Consider the following 23,507-nt stretch of genomic DNA (forward strand, 5'->3'; position numbering starts at 1 on the left):
GCTGATAACATAGTATGATATAGGCTTAAGATATTGCATGATGATTTCCAAGGAAATGTCTCTTGAGCACGGCCATTGTCATAACTCCCAATTAATTGGCAAAGAGAAAAATGCTCTGAGGGGATACGGTAAATAAATGTCTTTTTGTTGTACTACACCATAAAAATTCTTTTAACCAAATATAAATGTCAATATTAACTTGGAAACAATGTAATTAATATCGGATCTCTGTTTATCTCAGCCAGGACCGATGCACTGGTACGATTTTATATCAGGGATATTATCGTTCAAATATCGGTATAATATCGGTTCCAAATTTAGAGACTATAATTTTATAGCTACCATCAATTTTATCAAAAAACACAAGAGTAACTTCAATAACTTTAAAGTTCACTACCTAAAATGATAAATAAACAAGTTTAAACTAGAAACGGGAGAGTAACTTCAACAACTTAAAAGTTCACTGCCTAAAATGGTAATTAAACAAGTTAAAAGTTCAAACCAAAAACAGGAGAGTAACTTCAACAACTTTAAAGTTTACTACCTAAAATGGTAATTAAACAAGGATATTACAGTCTTATTCAAAATCATACGAGCCACTATTGATATTATCATCTTCAGTAACTCCATTAGCTCCATCAAGTAGTCCATAATATGTGTCTAGCATCAATTGATCAGTATCATATCCATCATACTCAAAGTCGGTTGGGTAAGTAGACTTACTTCGAGAGCTACATGCACCTCTACTACCAACTGGCCGACTTTCTTTACCAAGAATATTTTGCAAATCATCCAAAGTTACATTATCACCTTCTACCGCCAAGTCTTCCAAGTTATGTGGATCCAACCATTCATCATTTTCATCATGCTCATCAAGAAAAATGGGATCACGAAATATCCCCGATATATCGGCCGATACGGTCGATACGGCTAATATCGGATGATATTATCGCCAAGATATCGTATCGCCGATACAATGCTTATCCTACCGCTCCAAGACCGATATCCGAAATATCCCCGATATATCGGCCGATACGGCCGATACGGCCGATATTGATTACACTGCTTGGGAAGTAATTACTACTGCCCTGATTTCATTAAATTTGTATATTCATTTATGACTTGTAACAATTAATCATTAATCCATTTCGAGTTTATGACTCATGTAGTAGCATTAACATACCACATTTATCTTCAAAATTTAAACAAAACTAGTGACAAGACCCCTAGGTGAACAAACTAGTGATAAGAAAAAACCGGTCATATTATTTCTACCAAACAAAAACCGTTTCAAATAAAAGTGGGACAAAAACTCCAAACCAAATAATAATGTGTAAATTTAATTTTTGTTACTTTAAAAAAAGACAAACATGCCCTTGACCTTTTCTTCTTCTTCTTCTTCTCTGATTTCTTTTTTCTTCTTTCTTCCGTCTCCTTCTCCCACCACCATCAGAGGAAAAAAAATCTATTTAATAGAATAGATTGAGAGAAACACCCTCCTTCGTGTGAAATTCTAGGGCTTCCTTTCTGAAGAAGAATTAGGGTTTCACCCACAATCATAAAATCGATCGATTATTCTGAACATTCAGCGTGTTTGAAATTCTTGGTATGTTTTTAATATTCAAGGATCTGTTGATTTTGGGAAAAAATTTTCATTTTTGTTGATGGGTTCTTCTTTTTGTTGTTGATGCTGATTATTTAGATTAAAGATGTTTGGAAGAGCGCCCAAGAAAAGTGATAACACAAAGTACTATGAGGTACTTGGAGTACCAAAGACTGCTTCACCTGAAGATTTGAAGAAGGCTTACAGAAAGGCTGCCATTAAGAATCATCCTGATAAGGGTGGAGATCCAGAAAAGGTATTGTGTTTTTTCTATTAGATTATTCCTGATCTAGTAGGGAATCAGTAACTTTGTTAATTACTGTAGATATAATTAAGAATTTCTCTTGGTTTTCCATTTCGAACGTATAGAGGTTGCAAAGGTCAGACCCTGTGTATGTTTTGTTTACTCGATTCTGTTGGTCGTGTCTATGCCCTTCATTTCAGACTATTATTTGGGCTGGGCAACTGAATTTTGAGATAGCTAGTAGATGCTTGAATGATTTAGGATGCCGGGTTTTTCCTGGTTGGTTTGTTGATTTGTGTATGTTTTAATTTGCTCTCTGGGGCAGTCAAAAAGGGGTGTTTATTGAGCATTGTAATATTTCTCTCAATGCAGTTCAAGGAGTTGGCCCAGGCTTATGAGGTTTTGAGTGATCCAGAGAAACGTGAAATTTATGATTAGTATGGTGAGGATGCGCTCAAGGAAGGAATGGGAGGAGGTGGTGGTGGCCACGACCCCTTTGACATCTTCTCATCTTTCTTTGGAGGAGGAAGCCCATTTGGAGGTAGGTGGAGATATCATTTTCTAATGGGTTAATGTTTTTACTAAATTTATTTATGAAAGTGAAAGGTATTCATGATGTTTGGAATTTGTTTACCGTTAGGTGGTGGCAGCAGCAGAGGAAGGAGGCAGAGGAGGGGAGAAGATGTTATGCATTCTCTTAAGGTGTCCCTGGAGGATCTTTACAGTGGAACATCAAAGAAATTGTCCCTCTCTCGCAATGCTAGACTTTGGTCGTAAAGAAGGAACATTTTTATTTTTGAAAGACATGGTGTAAGGTTGGTTGTTCTTGTTGGTGAATGAGTATGTTGCACCAGTCTAAGGAACAAAGTCATGTTCATGTTTAAGATTTAGTTATGATGATTTAGGAGCTAAATATGTAACATATTGATTTTTGATGTAGCATAGAGCATGGATTTGTGTTGCTGTGTTGTTGCTGTCTTGGCTAGGGCTACAAGAATGAGAAGAAGATGGTCAATGAAGCAGATGGTGCTGCTGTGGATAGACGGAGGATGAAAGTAGAACTGAGTTATAGCAGATGATGCTGTAAACTAGAGAAGAAATGAAGCTTAAATGAAGTGCAACTACTGATGAATTCTGATGAAACCAATTATGGTTTCATCTTATTTATGATGAAACCATAATCGGTTTCATCGTATTTATGATGAAACCAAAATTGGTTTCATCATTTTTTGTTGGAACCCTTTTTGGTTTCATCATTTTTTACCGTTGTTCATTTGGTTTCGTTTGCCATATGAACATTATACTTGTACCTTACTTTCTTACATACAGTTATTGGTAGTTGTACTTACCATCAAGATGTTTCTTTTACGGATGAACTAGAACAGACTTACAGTTGAAACTTCATTTAAACATGGTTCCTATATCACACATGAGTTTAAATCTCTTTTAAGTTTGGTTTGAAATCGAACACACAACTAAATCAATTCGACAAGAAAAAATGAATTCAACGGTTGAAACCATTCATAAGCAATTGAAATCTCTTAGAAAATATTATAAGCATTTTGACAGGAAATATATAATGTTGCAAAATGCTATCACAACTTTCTAACAAGTATTACAACTAGTTGATAGTTACACCAATGTTTTCATTGATATGCTTTTGCCATCAGGATTTTGAATGCCAACTTTGCTCTCGTGTTTCCCATCTTTTATGATATCCCCTCTTCAGAAACTTCATTTTCCCTTGAACAGGCTCTTCATGCAATAGCTGAAATGAACTCCAAAATTTCACCTGAAATTACAAACAAATATTTCAAGCACCCGAAAAAGAAATTGATTCACAAATTACAAACACACATAGTTGATTTTAGCATTTCAAAATCAACATAATTGGATTTTAACTTATCCTTTTTGCTCACAACATGTATAGCTTTTAGAATTTGTACGTTTCTGGTTGATTAATTGTGTCATCGATCTCTTAAACGTGGTCAAACCGAATCTGGAAATGGTGAAACCAAATCTGGTTACATCACATAAACTTTAAGTAAAAAAATCAACATAAATTGATTCCAAGCATATATAAACCATAATTAAAAATGATGAAACCAAATTTGATTGCATCAAAGAAACCAATTAGTAAAAACATCAACAAATTTGGTTCCAACTATAAGTAAACCATAAATGAAAATGATGAAACCAGAATTGGTTCCATCAAAGACACTGAAATAAATAAATAAATATATAAATAACGCCAACAGATTTAGCTCCAACCATAAGTGAAAATGATGAAACCAAATTTATTTACATCAAACAACCATTAAGTAAACACACCATCAGAATTGGTTTCAAGCATATGTAAACCATAAACAGAAACGGTGAAACCAAATCCGGTTACATCAAACAAGCATTAAGTAAACACACCAACAAAAAATTGGTTTCAAGCATATGTAAACCATAAACAGAAATGGTAAAACCAAATCTGGTTACATTAAACAAAAGTTAAGTAAACACACCAACAAAAAATTGGTTTCAAGTATATGTAAACCACAGGTAGAAATGGTGAAACAAAATATGGTTTCATCATACAAACATCAAATAAATACACCAATAGAAATTTTAAAATTGAACCGTGAATAATAAAATGAAAACAAATGAAACCTAAACCTAATTAATAGCTACAAACACATGAAAACATATAAAAATTCACTGATGAAACCAAACCTAAACCTAATTGCAAATTTTTTTGATGAAACCAAACCTAAACCTAATTATCAAAATCAGTGATGAAACCAAACCAAAAATCACTGATTCATGTTGATTTCACCAAAAAAAAGAATAACACCATCAACACAGTTTTGAATTAACAAATGAGAAATACGACGAAATTTACTTCACAAAAAAATAGTGCATACAAAATTAGTTGATATGGTTCTTACCTTTTGGAATATTTTCTTCGATTTACTGTTTGAAATTTGTTCCACTGCTTTGTTTAATTTTTCATCTTTCTTTTTCTTCTGTTGAGTTTGTTTCTTCACCATCTTGTGTTTTGAGACGATTTAGGTCAGAAATTAGGTTTAGAAATGATTCGATTCATAATTATGTTTCACTAGTTGAAGTAAGTAAGAATTGAAAAAGAGAGAATCAAAAATCGGTGATGATTTTCACAGATCTGAGAGTTTTTGGATTTTTAGGGAAGGGAGTTTAATGGGTTTTGTTTGTTGGTCGTTTTCGGGTTTACGAATGAAGATACGGTGGGTGCTTTATTCTTTAGTTATTTTAGGCTGAATTAGGGGAAGGGCAGTTTAGACTGTTTAGATTATTTGGGGTTTTTGTATTACTTTTATTTAGATGGGTTTTATGTGGATGGAGAGTGACACCTTTGGGGTTATAACTCGCGGACCGAAATTTAAATGCCAACCTCCTGAACATAAATGAAATTAACTTTCCTTATAAATATTTTTGTAAACCTACTTAATTTTCCAATTAAAGAGAAAAGGACATATCAAATTAAATTTCATCATCAATTCAGCAAAACAATTACTTGGACTTGGAGGAAAGTTAATGATATAATGAATTGATGACGAAATTAAAATGATGAGGACGTATGATGGAATGAATGAATGAAGGATTTAGGTTTGGATAAATACGTGACGTGAATAGAGTCAGATGATGCAACATTTTCATTTATTTATCCGTATGGATGGATTCGCAAAGAGTGACAAAGTTTAGTTCCACACAATACAGCTGATTACTTGATTGGGTTATCAATCTAATTGCTGTCTTTCTTTATAAACCTAAAAAAGATTAACTATTTGAGTCAAAGATTCAAAGTATAAAGATTAATTCACTAATATAAAGACAGATGAAAACATTATCATTAGCAAGCTTTCTTAAAAATCTATGGCCATGCATTCTATGCATTGTTATTAAATATGTACACGAATGGTACTGGTGAATACCATGCTTTCTTTCCTGCTTTTTCTCCATAAAAAAGAAAAAAGAAGGATGCTTTCCTGCTTCAGGAACATATTTCTGTTCCACTTTCTCCTATTTGATCAGTGCACTAACAAAAAGAAAGGTGCTGATAAAAGTGAGTCTAAGTCAATACAGTCGACGATTCTTTGTATGCAGAGAAAGAGATTTTAGTGAAAGATCATCTTGGCGAGGCATTTGGTGGGATCACCTTAGAGTACCGACTTAGTCAACATAACCCCGAGTATCATTTCAAAAGCCCTCAATGATATGATATACTAGTCGTCGTCCCATATCTCTGTCTTGATTCTCACATGCACTGTCTTAGTCGGTAGGCCTACTAACAAGCAAGGGGCATCACAAAATCAGAAGTGAGATTTGGGTAGGCTCCCGTAAAGATTGGTGGTTGGCAAGCCGGATGTTTATCCCCTTCTTCCTTTTAATGGAAGAAGAATGTCTGTTTCACTATACGATGGAATATTGTTTGGTTCAAATCGTTGTATGACAAAAATACTAATGCTAAACTAGCTGGAAATACTGGGATATGGAAAGTAATTTATCATTGCTATAGGGAGTTACCTAAAGACTTAAAGGTTTAGACAAATAAAGTTTTCACGTTGAATGGTGAGGAAATCATCGCTTGTTATTGGCCGAAATAAATCTTTCTTGAGTTTTGTGAAACGATCGTTTTGGTGGGAACACATGATAACGTATGATTGATTTAAAAAGAATAGGAAAAAGATTAAAAAAAGGAAACTACGTTCGATTTGGAATTCGCGAGGACATTTGACAACATATGACTGGTTTAAAAAGAATAGGAAAAAAATAAAAAATAAAAAAACCAAATTTAATTTGGAATTCGCGAGGACACTTGATAACGTATGATTGGTTTAAAAATTACAAACTCAAAAGGAAAACCTAACCTACAGTAGTTTAGAATTTTATGGAAGTCCAAATTCAATTTGGAAATCGAGTATCTACCGTATAAGGACTCTTTTTCCCAAATTAATATGTAAAGGGGGAAAATCCACATATTTTCTGCAAAAATAAAATGTAAAAATAAATAAAATATACACATATTCTCCACCTATTTAATGTGTTTGCCTGCCACACCAAATAAAAAGTACATCACCACGGGGAGGGCGAAGCCCTGCGCACACCAAATAAAAAATACATGGCCACAGGACGGGGCGAAGCCCACCCGCACACTAAATCAAAAATACATCCCCACGGGGCGGGACGAAAGCCCCCACACACCAAATGCATCTCCGGTGGGGGGTGCGAAGCCCCGTACACACCAAATAAAAAATGCATCTCCACGGGGCGGGGCGAAGCCCCGCGCACACCAAATCGGAAATGCATCCCCACGGAGCTAGGCGAGGCGAGCTCCACACACACCAAATTAAAAGAAATAAAATACCCGGTGCGTAGCACGGCCACAAATGTAGTGTATTTAATTGGGGTGTACCAATAGATTGTTTTTTCTTATATGGATTTCGATATACCCAAAAAAAAATCTTGGTAATCCCTTATAGCAATGATGATAGTCAGTGTAACTATTCTACTGCATTTTCAGCTAGAAGGCAAGAAAAGAAAGAAAGAAAACTCTTGATTCTGATTTCTGAGTGGGAATGAGCAACAAATGGGAGGATGTTTATTTGGGGTACCACACGTGTTCCGTCCATATATAGATGACGTATTTGAAATTTCCATCCACGTCCAGTCCATTACTTAATGGTTTTGGATTTTGACATCTACAAGAGTGCGGATGAACAGACAAGTGGAGTCCATTACTTATTGGTTTTGGATTTTGACATCTACAAGAGTGCGGATGAACAGACTAGTGGATTTATGAATGTTGAAGAAAAAAAACATAAATAGGTAAATATTTAATAAGACTAATGGAACCTTAACTATGAAAATTTAAGTGGTTACAACGTAACAAGAACACCGTACTGAATTTGAGGACATCCAAACATAAGACATTCAATGATTTGAAAACTAAGCCCTAATCCATAAGAAACTATGTATATTACCTACCAAAACGGAACGAGGGAGGGAATCACTGAACGTGGGAAGCAAGGAAAGATTAACCTCTATTCAATAGGAGACTATACATATGACCTACCAATTCCTATAACAACGTTCATATATAAATAAAGCAAACATTGTTTGAGAACTGCCGATTTCCACTAGCGTCCAATCCACCAAGTGAAAGATCTGGTGTCCACCCGTTAAAATGCGGATTATTCAGGTAAAATTTGCGGGTTTATCGAGCCAATAATCATGTCAAAGGACAAGAGAATGAGTCTCAGATTCTTAACTTGCTCAATATCAGCATTAAGGAAAATTAAGGTGTCATCTGCAAATTGCAAGTGACTGACCAACAAACCATCAGGCTTAACTTGAAAACCTAACAAAATACCTTGATCATGAGCTCTTTTAATCATGAAGGTTAAAGCTTCTCCCACCAAAAGAAATAAGAAAGGTGAAATTGGGTCACCTTGTCTTATCCTTTTTTGCTTTTGAAATAACCAGTTGCACTGCCATTTATAAGAATTGAGAATCTGGAAAATTCCATACAACATCTAATCAATTTTCTCCATTCAACACAAAACCCCATGAGATGAAAATTTTCATCAAGAAAATCCCAGTTAGCATGATCAAATGCCTTTTCAAAATAAACTTTACAAAGAATTCATGGCTTTCCACTTCTGAGTCTTGAATCAATGAGCTCATTAGCAATTAACACCTCATCCAGAATCTGCCTTTTCTTCACAAATGCAGTTTGATACTGAGAAATAATAGTGGGCAGAGTGAGTTTGAATCTTCAGCATGAATCTTAGAAACAATCTTGTAAGCCCCATAAATTAAACTAATTGGTCTTAAATCCTTAATTTCTTCAATATAATCCTTCTTGGAAATTAGAGCAATGAAAGTATTCTTCAATCTCCAGTCAAGAAAATTCTTAGCCTGCAATTCCTTCACCACATTAAAAAAATCATGCTTAATAAAGTCCCAACACAAAAGATAAAAGCTCATAGAAAATCCATCTGGTCCAGAAGCTTTGTTTTGACCTAAACTTTTAATGATAGCCGCACATTCTTCTCCATCAATATCCCTCTCAAGCCAAGAGAAAGTCTCATCAGTGATAGTTGGAAACTGCGTACCTTCCATATTTACAGTTCTTGGTGTTTGAGATTGAAAAATATAACTTCGTCTCCTTCTATTATTTGCAATTCTATAAAAATATTTGGTGTTGTTCTCCAAATCCCTGATATGTGATACTCTAGCTCTACTTCTCAATTTTTCAGCTTTAAGAATAGTGAGTTTGCAGTACTCTTGTCTGGCAGCAACTCTCTCCTCTTATTGCCCTTCAGTAAGACCATTATTTGTAAATTCCACAACATCCAAGTCTACAAAAATATCCTCCAACTCCTCAAGCCTTCTATCAAGATCCCCAAAGTGTACTCTACTCCACTCCTTAAGCTTTGGCTTTAACAGCTAAAGTTTATTTCAGAAAATATATCCTGCATTTCTTGAAACAAAAAAAGACAACCACATTTCTTTGATAAAAGAAAGAAAATTTGGATGAGAAAACCAGAAATACTCACAGCAGAATGGAGAGGGACCATGCTTCACTCCTTCATAGATTAAGGCAATTGGATTGTGATCAGAACAAGGCCTAGCAAGAGCTTGCTGAATAACTTGAGGATAATTTTTTTTCCCAAGAAGAAGATATGAGAATTCTATTAATTAGACTTTTGATACTTTGCACTTGATTATTAGTCCAAGTGTAAGTCTCCCCATGTAAAAGAAGATCAATCAAATGACGTTTTGCAACGATATTGTTAAATCTCCTCATGCCAGCAAAAAAAAATCACCACATGATGTTCTCTCATGAGTAATTCCAATTTCATTAAAATTACCACCAATCACTCATGGAATTTTCCAAAAACACCAAACTTCTTCAATTTCTTTCCAAAAAAGCTTCACCTCATAAGTATTGTTAGCACGGGGAGCATAGACACCTGTGAACATCCATTCAAAAGAATCTGATATCGTCTTGCAATGCACAGTAATGGAATATGGACCAATCAAAGAATCAATAACCCATACCTTTGAAGAATCCCACATACACAGAATACCTCCGAAACTTCTTTGAGAAGGTGAATCTAACCATTTGAAAGATTTATTACTCCAACATTGCCAAACCAAAAGATCATTGCACTGTTGAATTTTTGTTTCTTGAAAAAGTATAATACTTGGTTTCCAATCAGTAATCTTCTTTTTTTATAATGTCTCTATGATTTAAATCATTAAGACCCCTAACATTCCAGCATATAATCTTGAAATCCATTTAATAAAAAAATTAACCAAAATACTCAAAACCCAAAAGCTAATTAAGAGCTTATGATGCTCCAGATTAAAGTTTAAAAGGTGCACCTTTAAAGTGTCAATCATCCATCAATCTCTTCCTGTGATCCTTTGAAGTTGATACCCAATTTAGGACAAATGGAGACCATTGGAAGTAAAACACATTCAAATTCTCTTCTTAAAATTGGATCCACCTTAAGTTTCAAAGTGCTCCATTTTTCTGTAGTATACATAAAGAAATCAAATCTTCTACTACACTTACTTGAAGAAGAACTCGGATTAGTCTCTGAGTTGATGCTCTTGGTGGTGATGGTTTCTTTGGAAGTAGATAAAACATCAGTGGAATCAATCATCTACAGATAGGAATTAGAAACTGCAGTTTTGAGATACTTATTAATATCATCTTCATTTTGAAAAGTGGGCAAAAGAAATGTTGTATCAGAAACAAAACATCCGTGTTTGAAGAAGTAAGTGAAGTGGAATTTAAATTCTTCACACGTGTCATGGACTTGACGTTATCAAGTGAGGTTGAAACAAAGTTTGAAGAAGAGGCGCGCCCAAATCCTCATTTGAAAATCTTAACCTCTTACCATTAATATTGGAGGTAAATTAGAAATTTGATTTTAAACCTTTTTCTTGAACGAACTTTCCTTTATCAGCAACAGAAAATTTTCGAAATAATTTCCTCCAGCGAGAATCACGGGGTCTTAAAACGGGAAGATATAATTTCGGCTATTCTACATTAAATAAGAGATTTTTGACCGAATCTACAGCTGGCTGATTAATAGAAACCGTGGTCAAGTTCTGAACCCTAATCTTTTGGAAAGGTTGATCAAAAACACCATTAACAAACTTGAAAGGTGAGATCTGAACTGGAAAAGAACTGGCCTCATAACGAAACTAAAATGAAGATTGAAGTCCATTTTAATTTCGTAACTTAATCATAATAGCAGATGCATCACTCCAAGTTAATATAGAATCATGAACCTCCATGAGCCTATACCAAAGATTGAAGCAAAATTCTTGTAAAAATTATTACACCAATGATCAAAAGGAACGCCTTTAATCTCCATCCAAAATCCCTCCGAAGAATATACTGGCAATTCAATAGAGTTTGAAGCACTTCACCACGGCATAAGCCTTATGGACATACCATCTAAATCCCAATGACCATCATTTAATAACATTTCCCTATCTTCAGAATTAGCAAAGAAAAAGACTTTCATAGATGAGAAAGGAAAAATATCAAAACTAATGTCAAGTGACAAACGACGAACAATATCAAGGCCAATATCATTCCAAGAAAAAGCATCATTTTAAGTCTCAATTATGATAGCCTGATTCCAGTTCCCAGCTGGAGAAGATGAAGATTCTTTCTCAGGAACATCTATACCCACAAATTGCGACACAGTCTGTGTAACAGATGATTCCTTCAAAATAGGTACATATTACGACTCAATACAAAAGACATTCATTTATCATCGCCATTTTTTGCTGGAAAACACATATAGTGTTTGATCTTTTCACAGGAGTAAGAAACACGAAAGAACTCACCAAACTTATTTTGATCACGAGAAAAAAGAATATGCTCATTATGTCTATGGAAGATCCAATACCACTTCCGATAAAAGCTTTTTTTTTTATTCTCTTTTCATTATATTTTTCATCCAAGTAACTCATTCTCTACTAATAAGAACTTGAAACACCTTTTTAATATTTCTGGTTTGTTCATCGAAAAAAACACCATTAAATCTAGAAGAAATGGTAAACGACTTGAACTTGCAATTTATAACGACCTCTTTCCCTGCATAAAAGGCAATACTCCTGTTGTTTTTTTCTTTCTTTAAAACAGTCTGCCAGGTTTGGTCATCACCAGTATTAGTATAAACAACAATTTTATCTGCACTTTTTTCTTGTCTTCTAAATCTTGAATACCACGAACCTTTTCCACCCAAGTAGTTGATCCTTCAGAAACCCTTGTTGTTCCCTGTAATCTCTTCTTTCCTTGCTGATCTAATCCAAAAACCTTAAACTGCTAAGTTGAGAAGATGATCTTCTTACCATTCCTGCCGCGAGAAAACAGGACATTCTCTCTCTTCATTTTTTTCCTCTTTCCTTCTGGGATGTTATATGATGGTGACTTATCTGTTTTTTCTTCTCTTCTGGGATGTTATAATGGTACTCTTCCAACAAATTATTTGGGTTTACCTTTAGGAGATAAATGTGGTGGTGTGGCAAAGTGGTAAAAAATTATTGATTGATTCATAGCTAGGCTTGCTGGTTGGAAGAAGCCTCTTCTCTCTAGAGATATAATGGTAATCAATAATGTTCTTGCTAGTCTTCTTTTTTACTATATGTCCTTATATGAAATACTTGTTTCTGTTTTGAGAAAGCTTGAAAAGATTATGAGAAATCTGTGGAATGATAATAAAGGAATGAAAAAAATACATCCTGCGAAGTGGAATGCCTTATGTAGTGGCTTTGGTATCTGATAGACACATTTTTGTGTTTAATTTGATCTCAACACTATATATTGTTGGCACTCGAGTTTGTACTAATTTTGGTGTTTTATGTGTTTGAAGGCACCTTTGGAAAATAAACATTTTTTGGAAAATTCGGCTCGAAAAGTTGGTAAAAGCCCCGAAGGACACGTGTTATTCGGACTCTCACCGTTGGATAAGGGGCACCTCAATTACTAAGGGGCACCCCAGGTCACCCCAAAGGCAGCTGCTATTCGCACCCCAGTTCTGGTTAGTGGGGAGGACATCTTCTTCCCAAATTCAAAAACCAAAAATTGGCGGGAAAAAAATACTATCAACTAGCAGATGTTTTGTTGGAATTTTTGAACGTGTTCTAGGGCGATTCAATGGCTGATTTTTGGTAGGAAGTTGTGATATGTCCTAGCAAACACGTTTTGGGCTTTTGGTTCGATCAAATTTGGCCAGAATTAGCTGGATAATTCACGGAATGCAAAACAGGGAAACACGGGTTGGACACGGGATTGGAGAAGATTTGAGCGTGTTCTGCTCATGCATGAGGGCTCTAGCAACATTGTGGGTCGTGTGTAAACACTTCTAGAGTGACCAGGATGGAAATATACGCGTGAGAAGCTAAATCAGGGAAGAAAATATTCCCAGAATATTTTTTCATCAAACCGAGTTGAGAGAGAATTATCTCGAGTTATAGCGAGACTTCTTGATCCCGTGGAGTATATATAGAGTGCTGGGGACTCATAGAAGGGATGTCGAGAGTTTGGGGTCGAGAGAAGGTCCAGAGAAGCAGAAATCAAGAGTTGATGAAACTCTGTTTCTGCTGCTGCTGCTGATGAAGAACACCAAGAACACGAAGAACAGACTCGCAAGGACAGTGGTTTATCAACAGTATCTAAGACGCATAGCCGTGGGTCGCAGTGCAGTCTAAACATCAGCAGCACTTGTGTTTTATCGTTCATTATGTGACGCTTTTTGTGCGTCGCAGATTACAGTTTTACACCATTTTCTCCTTTTCTCTCCATTGTAAACACCATTTGAGCTATAAAAATATATTTTGAGCGTGTTTTCATCATGAGGAGCTAAAACCCAACACTGGGACGACGAAGGAGGCTGAATTTCATACACGAGTAAATTTATTTTAATCTTTTTTTATGACTTTTGCATTAATTTAAAATTGAAATATGATTTGAATTAATTGGTTGTTATTTAATTTGATGATGTATGCTTAGCTTAGGTTTTTTGATACATCATGCTTAGGACTTACAATCGATGTTTTGAGAATCTATCTTGGCAAAATCAGAGTCTATGTTAATTTTATTGAGTTTTAATTGTCAAAGAATATATGAATGAACCCTGTGTAGTGAATTCGGCCAAATCCTTAGTCCCAGTACCTCTCGCCCATTGTTAATATTTTTGTATATATATTTTTATTAAATCTAAAAATTCCATTTCCTTCACAAGTCTGAAACGAATCCTATTTACTACAATCACAATCAAAGATCTTAATCATTTTGGCACTTTTTTTTTTTTTTTTGAAAACAAAAAATTACAAGACAAAAATTTACATGGCCATGAGAGAAGGACTTTCAAAACATGGATCTTCACAACTTGTGATGTCTTGGTATCATGGATTCTAACAACTTATATCATTTGCTCTTATAACTTCAACTTTGATTTTTGAATTATTCTCTTCTATTGTTGCTTCTAAACCTAAAACGTCTTCAACTTTCTTCATAGATTTTGATGTCGCTCCGCTTGTTGATGATGATAAGTTTCTACTGAGAGAGAGTCGCAATCCAGTAACTAAGACTACATTGTGAGGTTGCTTTGTCTTTCTGGCATTTCCCTGACCTACTTGCCTTTCCATCATGTATGGTTAGGTCCATCACGGTTACCCTCTAAAAGGAACAAGTTCTCTCCTGAATTTCAAGGATCTCAATGTCTTTTTCTCTAATGTCTCAATAAGTTGTTATCCCTAGCATTCCAATTTCTATATTTTCGGTGAGAAACAGTATGTAAACTTAGCTAACTGGATACCATGTGACGCTAGAAGTTTCAAAAGTGCAACTAAAAAGTTTCTCTCAGTATCAAGAGATTAGATTTGATGAATCAAGCTTTACTATCTAAATTGTCTTGGAGATATGCTACAGAGGATGATGCTCTTTGGAAATATATTGTTACTGAGAAATAAGGTATTGGTAATGTGGTATGGTCTCCTAAAATTCCCAAGTGCACTTTTAGTAGATTTGTTTGGAAGACAATCATGAAGTTTAATCCAATTTTCCTTAATTATGTGAGGTTTAAAGTTAATAATGAGAATCTTGTCAGATTCTGGCAAGATAATTGGTTATACGAGCATCCCATTAAATCTTGTTATCCAAATCTTTTTGCCTCTACAAGAGGTAAGCTGCTTACTGTTACTGAAATGACCACTGTGACTAGTAATGTTGTTACTTGGAATTTTCATACTCCTAGAAGACTAATTGTTGCTGCAAGGGTAGAACTCAACATGCTCTCTACTGATTTGCAGTCTTTCACTTTCAACATGAGTCATGACAATGAGCTGTTTTGGTCTTTGAATTCAAGTAAGTCTTTTTCAGCCAATTATGTGTATGATAAATTATCTTTGGAGGATATGCCTGCCATGAATACTGCTTTGTATAACTTCAACTGGAGTTTGAAGTGTCCTCCAAAGATTGGATTTTTCTTTTGGCTCATTGCTCATGATAGGTTACCTACTAGAGATATGTTGAGGAGAAGAAGAATTGAAGTGCCAGAGAATTGCCTTTTTTGTACTGCTATTGAGATAACTTCACATTTGCTACTTCACCGTGTGTTCCCTAAGAAGGTTCGAGATGTTTTGACTTTGAAGCTAAATTGGTTTTTCTCTATGCCTCATGAAGTAATTTCTGCCTTACAAGCTTGACAATTACATCTTTCTGCCGCTGTCGAGAGTGACATTTGGAAGTTAATACCGGTTGCTATCATTTGATGTGTATGGAAGGAGAGAAATCAAAGAGTTTTCTTTGATTCTCATTGCAATGTCGTGGCAGTAGCTAATAAAGTTATTTATGCCTTGTTCACTTGGGCCTTAACTTTCAAAGAGTTTGAGGACTTTAATTCTACAGAGGTGATGAAAAGCTGGAGTAGTATTTACTTTGATATTGTTTAAAAGTGCTTTCTAGGACTTCTGTTTTTATTTTTCTTTGCTACAAACACAAATGTTTTTGCTACCTTAGAATTTCCGCTGACTTCTGTTTCAACTACCAAACACAAATGTTTGAGGAACTTAGCCGTTCAAATTCTGAGTTATGCGAACTAACAAAAGTTCGCTTTTCACCGTTGGCCCACTTAACTAAAGGCTAAAGCATACTAGCGAGTAGCGAAGTATAAGTTCGCTTTTCACCGTTGGCCCACTTAACAAAGCTTTTCACCGTTGGCCGTTCAAATTCCTCTAGCCAAGTTTTTCTTTTTCCTTCCTAAAGGCTAAGCATACTAGCGAGTAGCGAAGTATAAGAGTGAGTCCTCCATCCATACCATATTCTAAGTTGGTTGCCATCTCGTTACTTGGAATGAATCATAGGAGAGCATGTTTAACGGTTTGGAATGAATCATAGAAGAGCATGTTTAAGGTTCTCAAGAATGAAATCTACTAACGATGACGGTTAAGGGACTTACGCTACATCATAAGACTACAACATTAACAGTGAAAAAAAAAGAGCTCAAGTTACTAAACGGTTCAAACCCATCAGATTGAGCGTCAAGAAAACTGATTCTAAGTTATCTTCCAAAGAACTTTAAAATATAGTTTCAAAAAGCTTGTATGAAAGCAACTTAAAATCCCATTAAACTTGATCTTCCACACTTGTTACCTTTTTTTTTCATAGCTTTACCAAAGTGAACGAAGTGACTAAGAGATTAGCATGGTGAAAAACTTGATCAAAGAAGTTTGGTCTCTCACTCTCGACAAGGTACTAGTAGAGAGGCATTCCCCTTGAGTGCACATCGTTTCAATGTTCGTTTGATTAAATAATACACAATAGTTACATACTCAAATTTGAAAACTCGAATAACTTCTTATTTTTTGTTGGAAGAAGGAACTTCGTGTAGAAAACACCTTACAACTGAAAGAAATTGAGTCTTGAACATCTAAAAGATCCAAGAAAATCAGGAATTCACCCCACCCAGACAATAGCCTGATGATGTCTATTACTGAAGGCAGCAACTCCCTAATTTCATTTTTATTGTAAAACATAAAGAAGAGATGGACAGTAAGAAGTCCTTACAAAACAGGAGGGACTTTTCATCTCCAGCTTGAAAAGACTGAACAGGATGTTAAGAAGTCTATAACATGTTTGCTACAAAAACATAATCTTCTTATGACCCTGCTTCACAGAAGTCAGCTGCATCACAATCAAATTCTAAGCCACGGTGTCCTTTGCAGCTAATCAGCAGTGTACCTGATGAAGAATAAAGGATTAGACCTAGTTCACATGCATAATCCTCTGAGAAGCATTTAGCACATGTCTAGCTAGTAAAGTAAGTTGTTGGTCGTTAGTACCAGAAGCCCGAGTTTGAAACTTGTTAGCAATTTAGCATCATAATATTGTCTGTCAGATAACAGAAGATATAAAAAAATACGAAGTAGTCAAACTGATGTTTGGCTTTATGAGCCACATTGCAGACATCCTTCTTCAAAGTAGAAGGAAGAATTTAAGTAGTTATCTATCTCCTGATTGTAATAGACTGCTTGGAAGATTTATCTGCTTTTGTCAAATAACCACCTAGCATCCGAGTTTCCAAATGAGCCAGCAAGTTGGGCCAATTTAGAGGGAATAGGAGAAGAGCCTAGGCGAGCTGAATGTCAATGCTTCAAAGGCTGTTTCATATCAGCATTAAGACCTGGTTGTATTAGCGTATATATAGAGACAGACCAAGCCACATACAACGACATACAGAACATGTGAATAACACATGCACTGCAGATTCACTATCATCCACATCATGGAAAATTGTCAATTTCATGTTTCCTTTGAATAACAAACACCTTAATTCAAGCGAACACAAACGAATAAGAAGCAGCTATATTGTTTCAGAGGAAAAATCCCAATTCCACAATTATATGCAAACATGTCTGAAGTTCTTTCAAAAACAGATGTTCAGGTTGAATTATAGTTTCTGGAAATTAATCGTATCTCTGAACCAAAATGCACAGTGCTGACGGTTCATATCTGTTTGCTTATTATTTAGAAGTAGAAAGACAAGTTGTAATAGAAACAAATGATCATTAGATGTGCTTACCGAAAAGGAAGTTTTCCGTTCTGCCGAGAAAGTCTCCCAAGATTAGCATGTCGCCCACTGTCATCCTGTGCAACTCCTTTTCCCATGCCGTAACCAAAGCCTATTCCAACTCCACATCCAGCACCAAAACCAACTCCTAGCTGCAGTTTAGAAGAAAGTCCAGGACCTATCCCTAAACCTGAGTGGTAGAAATGAAAACTTATTTCCTTTCAGCCAGAATGATAAGAAATACGGGGTCAAGTCTCCTTTCCACCTCTTTTATGCTTTGAATACAACCTATCTAATTGGCCAGCACGACTTAGGCTTGATATTTAAGTGCGGAAGCCAGTGCAAAACAAAAACAGCAACATGTTCATCGCCATCAACTATCATGATGAATAAGCTACTGAGTTAATAGTCCAACCAAACCCTGCATATGTTAACTGTTTAAGATAGAAGGACAACAGAGGAAATAATGGTTACTGAAATTACTAATTAAGAGAAAATAAGTATTGCTTGCCGAAAGTCACTTGAAATAACAAAGCTTTCCCATTTTTGGTTTGACATTGACCTAAACAGTGGCAGTATGGGATAAGGATAAATAACACATATTACGTAATACAGATGCATGCGTAAGTATTGAACTCCAGGAATCCTACAATACATTGCTCTTGCTCAGACTCTATAGTATCCAGTAATTTATCTTGATAGAATGAATAGATGAGAATATGCAGCAACTCCAATAGAATCTCAGAATGCTTCGCACAAATTTATCCCATGTAGACAACATATTAAAAGTAAGAGGTCAGGGGCCAGTGAAACTTTGTTTTCTAATTGTATTCAACACGAGGTCCATCTAAGCTGTTACTAGATAAACCTAGTACACATAAAGTATTTTAAAAAGTTAAAAAAGGAATAAAGAATTCTCGGTATAAAGACTAATATTAGACGAAGAAATTTGAGATGACCCATCTTTATCCAGAAAGTAAGCCCCAAAATTTAAGCAGCAAAGAGCAAGTAGATTTTGTTGGCTATAACATCTAATGTTTCATTTCCTTTGTTTTATCATCACCGTTATCTGATTCCAAGAGAAAATACAAAATAATCCTGAACTCACAATGGTAAAACTGCCTTAAGACTTTATACTCATCTCTCCAGCTCTCCTTCACATAACAATCAGATTACCTAAGATTCTTTTGAACTTTCAAGTTTCAACAGATGTGTTTCAAAACAAAGAGAGTGCAATGTACAACAGTTGTTTGACAAGCTTCTTAATCCTTTAAATTCTAATAGAACTAGGATTCTGGCATTTGAAGCACAGAGCACACAGTTAGTAGGACACATATAGCATGTAGACCCACAACTTTATCTACAATAACACAGTGGAATCACAAAAAACTAGAGTGCCATGAAAAACTGAAAAACATAAGAGAAGGAGATCTTTTGCATGTTTCTTTTCACGAGTACATGCTTTTACTTGGAAGAAAATTCCAAATGTGTCATATATGTCAGCTTGGAAAAGCTGCGATATGAGTTTGATAATTTTACATGACGGTTCCTTTCCATAAGGACACATCGATCTCAAGATTTATAGGTATCAAATATAAAGATGGACTTCTTTAAGACTGAATTGGGTTGTCAAGTCTTTGGAGGATACTTAAACACTCTATCTGGCCATTTCTTGGTGAGGAAATGAGTGTTTCTGCAGCTTGGCCTCTATCTCTCTGTATCTGAGTTGCAGAGATACTGGTACGGGTATCCGATACCAATATGTATCGGGGAGTACGATACGGCATTTCCGAAAATGGCCGATACGGATACCAGCCAATACGGTGTTTACATAATTTTTCAATCGTGGTGTTTTATAGTACTAGAGAATATAAATTCAATGTTAATCCCAAAAATATGATTTCATTCATCATATACTGTGCTACTAAGATTCTTATGAGCAAAATTTCAAAAAGAAAATCTGCAATAAACTGCTTAGGCTGTATATGGCTAGAATGACCTATGTTGTCAGCAAAAAGTTTAGACTAATGAGATAAAGCAGTATCGGAGGGGTAACGTAACGGTATCGATACAGGTACAGCCTCTCCCTTCAGGTATCGGCGCAACCCAGCTCCGTCTATCTTTAGTATAGAAACTTAAGTGAATTTTGCATTAGTTGTCTGCGATAAAAATCAGTTACTGTTTTCTTGAGATAATACTAATAAACGTGGCTTAGCAAACCCATTGAAGTAAAATGTGGAGAAACGTGAAACTGAAATTGTTTGGGCAAACTCTGTACTGCACAATTACAAATTTACATTGTGGAGTAAACAAAGAGAGAAGACAAACAAATATCAAATCAAAGACACCCACAGACATAACTCAAAGTCAACAATCTTAGAGGAGATACACTATGATAAGGGTTTGTGAAAAATAAATTAGAGAGATATACCTCCAAGGAATCCCACACCAAAACCTACACCACAGCCAACACCAAGACCAAATGCAGGGCCAAGCTTCCCTAACTCTCTGGTCTTGAAGACAGGGAACTTCCACAGAAAACCCTTGACATTGTTCAAATTGTTGTCTATCTTTTCTTCTACAATAATCTCTTCCTCTTCACCCATTTCTTCTCTCTCTAGAACTGACCAGGCACAACAACAATTGAAGAGAAAATTGGTTGGATTCCTATCCACACACTAGAGTTTAAATTAGGTTTAGCCACTCTGTTGTTGTTGTCCCTACTTCTTCTTCACTTGCCAATCCAAATTTCAAAGAATTACATTCGCTACTCTAGTCGACTTAGAGCAACTCCAGCGGGGTGGGCAAATGGACAAATTTACCCATTTCCACCCCATAGTGGGATAGGTGCCTTACATATTTGACCTGGACCCTGATTGACCACCCACTGGTTGAAACTCAGCAGGATTGTTTGATTCAGAAATTTTAATTCCATTAAGAAGAAGAGGTGGTTGCAAATGAAAGCTCACTCTCTAAACAGTACATACCCGGTGCTTAACTTTTCTTAAAGAAACCTATTAGAGCATCTCCAATAGAAAGCCTAAAAAATTTTATGTGGCTTTTTAATTTAGTTTTTTTAATTATCAGGTCTAATATATAGAGTAAATATAGGACTTCACATCTAAAAAACCATCTCCAACATTAAAGAATTTAGTAAAATATATGACATAGAGGTGGAGCCAGAGATGTAAATAACACTTTTTTGAACACCTTCATATTTAGTAATTGGTCCTTCCTAATTTATAGGACCCTACTGTTGGAGATGAATTTATACCAAACGGAGTCTAAAATCCTATGTGTAACTTAAAAAAACAAGATTCACCCTCCGTTGGAGATGCTCTTATACGGGCTCCAAGGATTTGGTTTTGAGGGCTCTTATGGATTTAACTATCCTAAATGTGGATGAGGGGTGACCCAATATAGGGGCTCCAAACCTAAAACTAATTAATATAGGGACCCCAAACTTAAATCTAGTTTATATAGGGGCTTCAAACCTAATTTTTCAATCCCTAATTTAATCAAAACTAATCAAGCGATTCTTAGATGAGTTTTGATTCACTAAAATATGACAACCAAACTTGGCATACCAACGCTTGGTTGGTTCAACCGAGCTATTCTCTAACACTAGGTTTTCTGTTAGAAACATAATTAGGTCTACGACTAAAGGACTTCGCTTTGGGGATTCGTGAAGCCATGTCCTACTATCTTCACCTTGATAGTTCGTGAATCCTGATCTGTCTTTTCTGTTATCGAGGTTCTCGTAATCTCTTTCGGACAAGATAGATAGAAATCGCAAAGTTCTCTTTATCTCGGACTTTGTGATTCCTCAAGATAGATATTTGAAAACCGATCTTAGTTCATCTTTCGAAGATTGTTCTCGAGAGGTGGTTAAAAATCTGGCATGCTCTTTGGAAGTCGTAAGTTCCATATTTGTGAAGTTTGCTAGATTTGTCTATTGTAAACAAATTTTTACACCTTGATCTTTGATCTTAACAGAAATCAAATAGGCTTATATGTTAGAGGCAAATTGGTATCAAAAGTCTTCACTTAGGTTGAAGAAAATCTTAGGATGTAAATGATGTCAGCTAAGAGAATAAAGTGCGTACAACGAGGTTCAAGAGACATAAGGAGCGTGACTGTAACTGAATCTCTTGGAGGGTGGATTCAGTCTCAATTACATTTCATTCCTAAGTATGATAGTAGGATAATTTCTGTAGCGGCTTAATAAAATATGGTGTTCAAATATGGACGAGGTCCCATGATTATTCGCTATTGTGATTTCCACGTTAACAAAATTTCCGGTGTCTTTTGTTTTTCCTTTTCCTCGTTATATTTTTTATCTTTATAATTGGATTTACACAGGTTTGTACGCACTCAATCTAAGTAGATACGTCCGCTTAATTATAATCGACTGCAGGACTTGTTTCTTGTATAATTTGTATCTTGAAAGATAGATAACAAGTTTAACCACTTGGAAGAATTCCGATTGGATTATTTGGATACGACAGACTTGATCTTGGATATTGACTTTTGAGATCGTCCAAGTACTCTGCTTAACAATCAGGTTCACAGACTTTGTGTTTATACATATACTGATTGAGAAGATGTTGAGATTTAAGCTCTATATACATATTTTCAAGGATCATTAAGTTGGTATACTTGTTATTGTATTAAATTTTGTCCATACGGGTTGTCAAACGAAAAAGTTGGGTGTATTTGGTATCCCATGCGTTTTCAATAGCAGAAATAGCTGAGTAAGTGAAACTAGAATTAGGGTTATTATTTTACTTCACGTCCTTGTATTATTTAGAAAATGACTAACTACTTGCTACCACATTTTCGTTAAAAATAGTGCATGAGAGCATCCACAGTAATCGTTATAATTGCCAGATTGACAAAATTTCCAACCACAACCATGTGAGGTAAAATATGTAAAAGTTATAAAAGCTAAAAGCTGAACGCAATGACGATGAAATTTAGATTTCGCCAGATATAACGAGTTGCACGCAGTTTTTAGGTGCGACCTGTGTCCAAAAGTTATTAAAGTATACATCCAAAAATCCAACGCTATTAATGTTGTCATCTAATACACATGAATTTGATAATAAGGATGGACGCACCTATTACTTATGTTTGGGTTTAAAAATCCCTTTTATAGCCAAGCTTATTATCAACGTCTGGAATGACACATAAATATTATCCCCGGTTTGATTTGAAATTTTCTCGATCAGTATGAGAAAACCCGAAAGCTAAAGCAAAAAAAAACAAAACTTAACTTAGCTTTGTTTTGGATTTTTCATTTCATGAATGTTGATGGATGCTATGAGTAGTTTTATGTAAATTTAAAATACTTTTAGCATTATATGTCTGACCTAGTAATCCCGGTTGAACCATCTGACTCCCACCTAGAAATCATATAGTTTCGACAGTCAATCCGATTCTTAATACTTACAATTTCGATGTTTAGTCTGGTTCTTAAATTGGTTCTTATGTAAGTGGCAAACCCAAACATATGCCAGGCCACCTGCCA

The 23,507-nt window shown here is 35.4% G+C and overlaps 1 protein-coding gene and 1 pseudogene across 1 annotated transcript; one reads left to right on the forward strand and one right to left on the reverse strand.

Annotated features, from left to right (window-relative positions):
* Window positions 1-1,456: 1,456 nt before the first annotated feature.
* Window positions 1,457-2,624, forward strand: LOC113331916 (annotated as a pseudogene).
* Window positions 2,625-16,696: 14,072 nt separating this feature from the next.
* On the reverse strand, window positions 16,697-20,726 carry LOC113331980 (protein TRIGALACTOSYLDIACYLGLYCEROL 5, chloroplastic-like). Its single transcript, XM_026578636.1, has 3 exons — window positions 20,409-20,726; window positions 17,990-18,167; window positions 16,697-17,148 (listed from the first exon to the last, which is right to left on the reverse strand). The coding sequence occupies exons 1-3, from the start codon at window positions 20,581-20,583 to the stop codon at window positions 17,133-17,135; spliced, it is 369 nt and encodes a 122-aa protein (XP_026434421.1). The 5' UTR covers window positions 20,584-20,726; the 3' UTR covers window positions 16,697-17,132.
* Window positions 20,727-23,507: the final 2,781 nt, after the last annotated feature.

Source organism: Papaver somniferum, unplaced genomic scaffold (assembly GCF_003573695.1).
Source record: "Papaver somniferum cultivar HN1 unplaced genomic scaffold, ASM357369v1 unplaced-scaffold_128, whole genome shotgun sequence".
NCBI classification, from domain to species: Eukaryota; Viridiplantae; Streptophyta; class Magnoliopsida; order Ranunculales; family Papaveraceae; genus Papaver; species Papaver somniferum.

Excerpts from the sequence above, each read along its gene's own strand:
- LOC113331980 (XM_026578636.1), bottom strand. The coding sequence starts at position 20,583 with ATGGGTGAAGAGGAAGAGATTATTGTAGAAGAAAAGATAGACAACAAT. Across the intron at positions 18,168-20,408 it reads TGGTGTGGGATTCCTTGGAG|GTTTAGGGATAGGTCCTGGA; the intron begins GTATATCTCTCT and ends TCTACCACTCAG.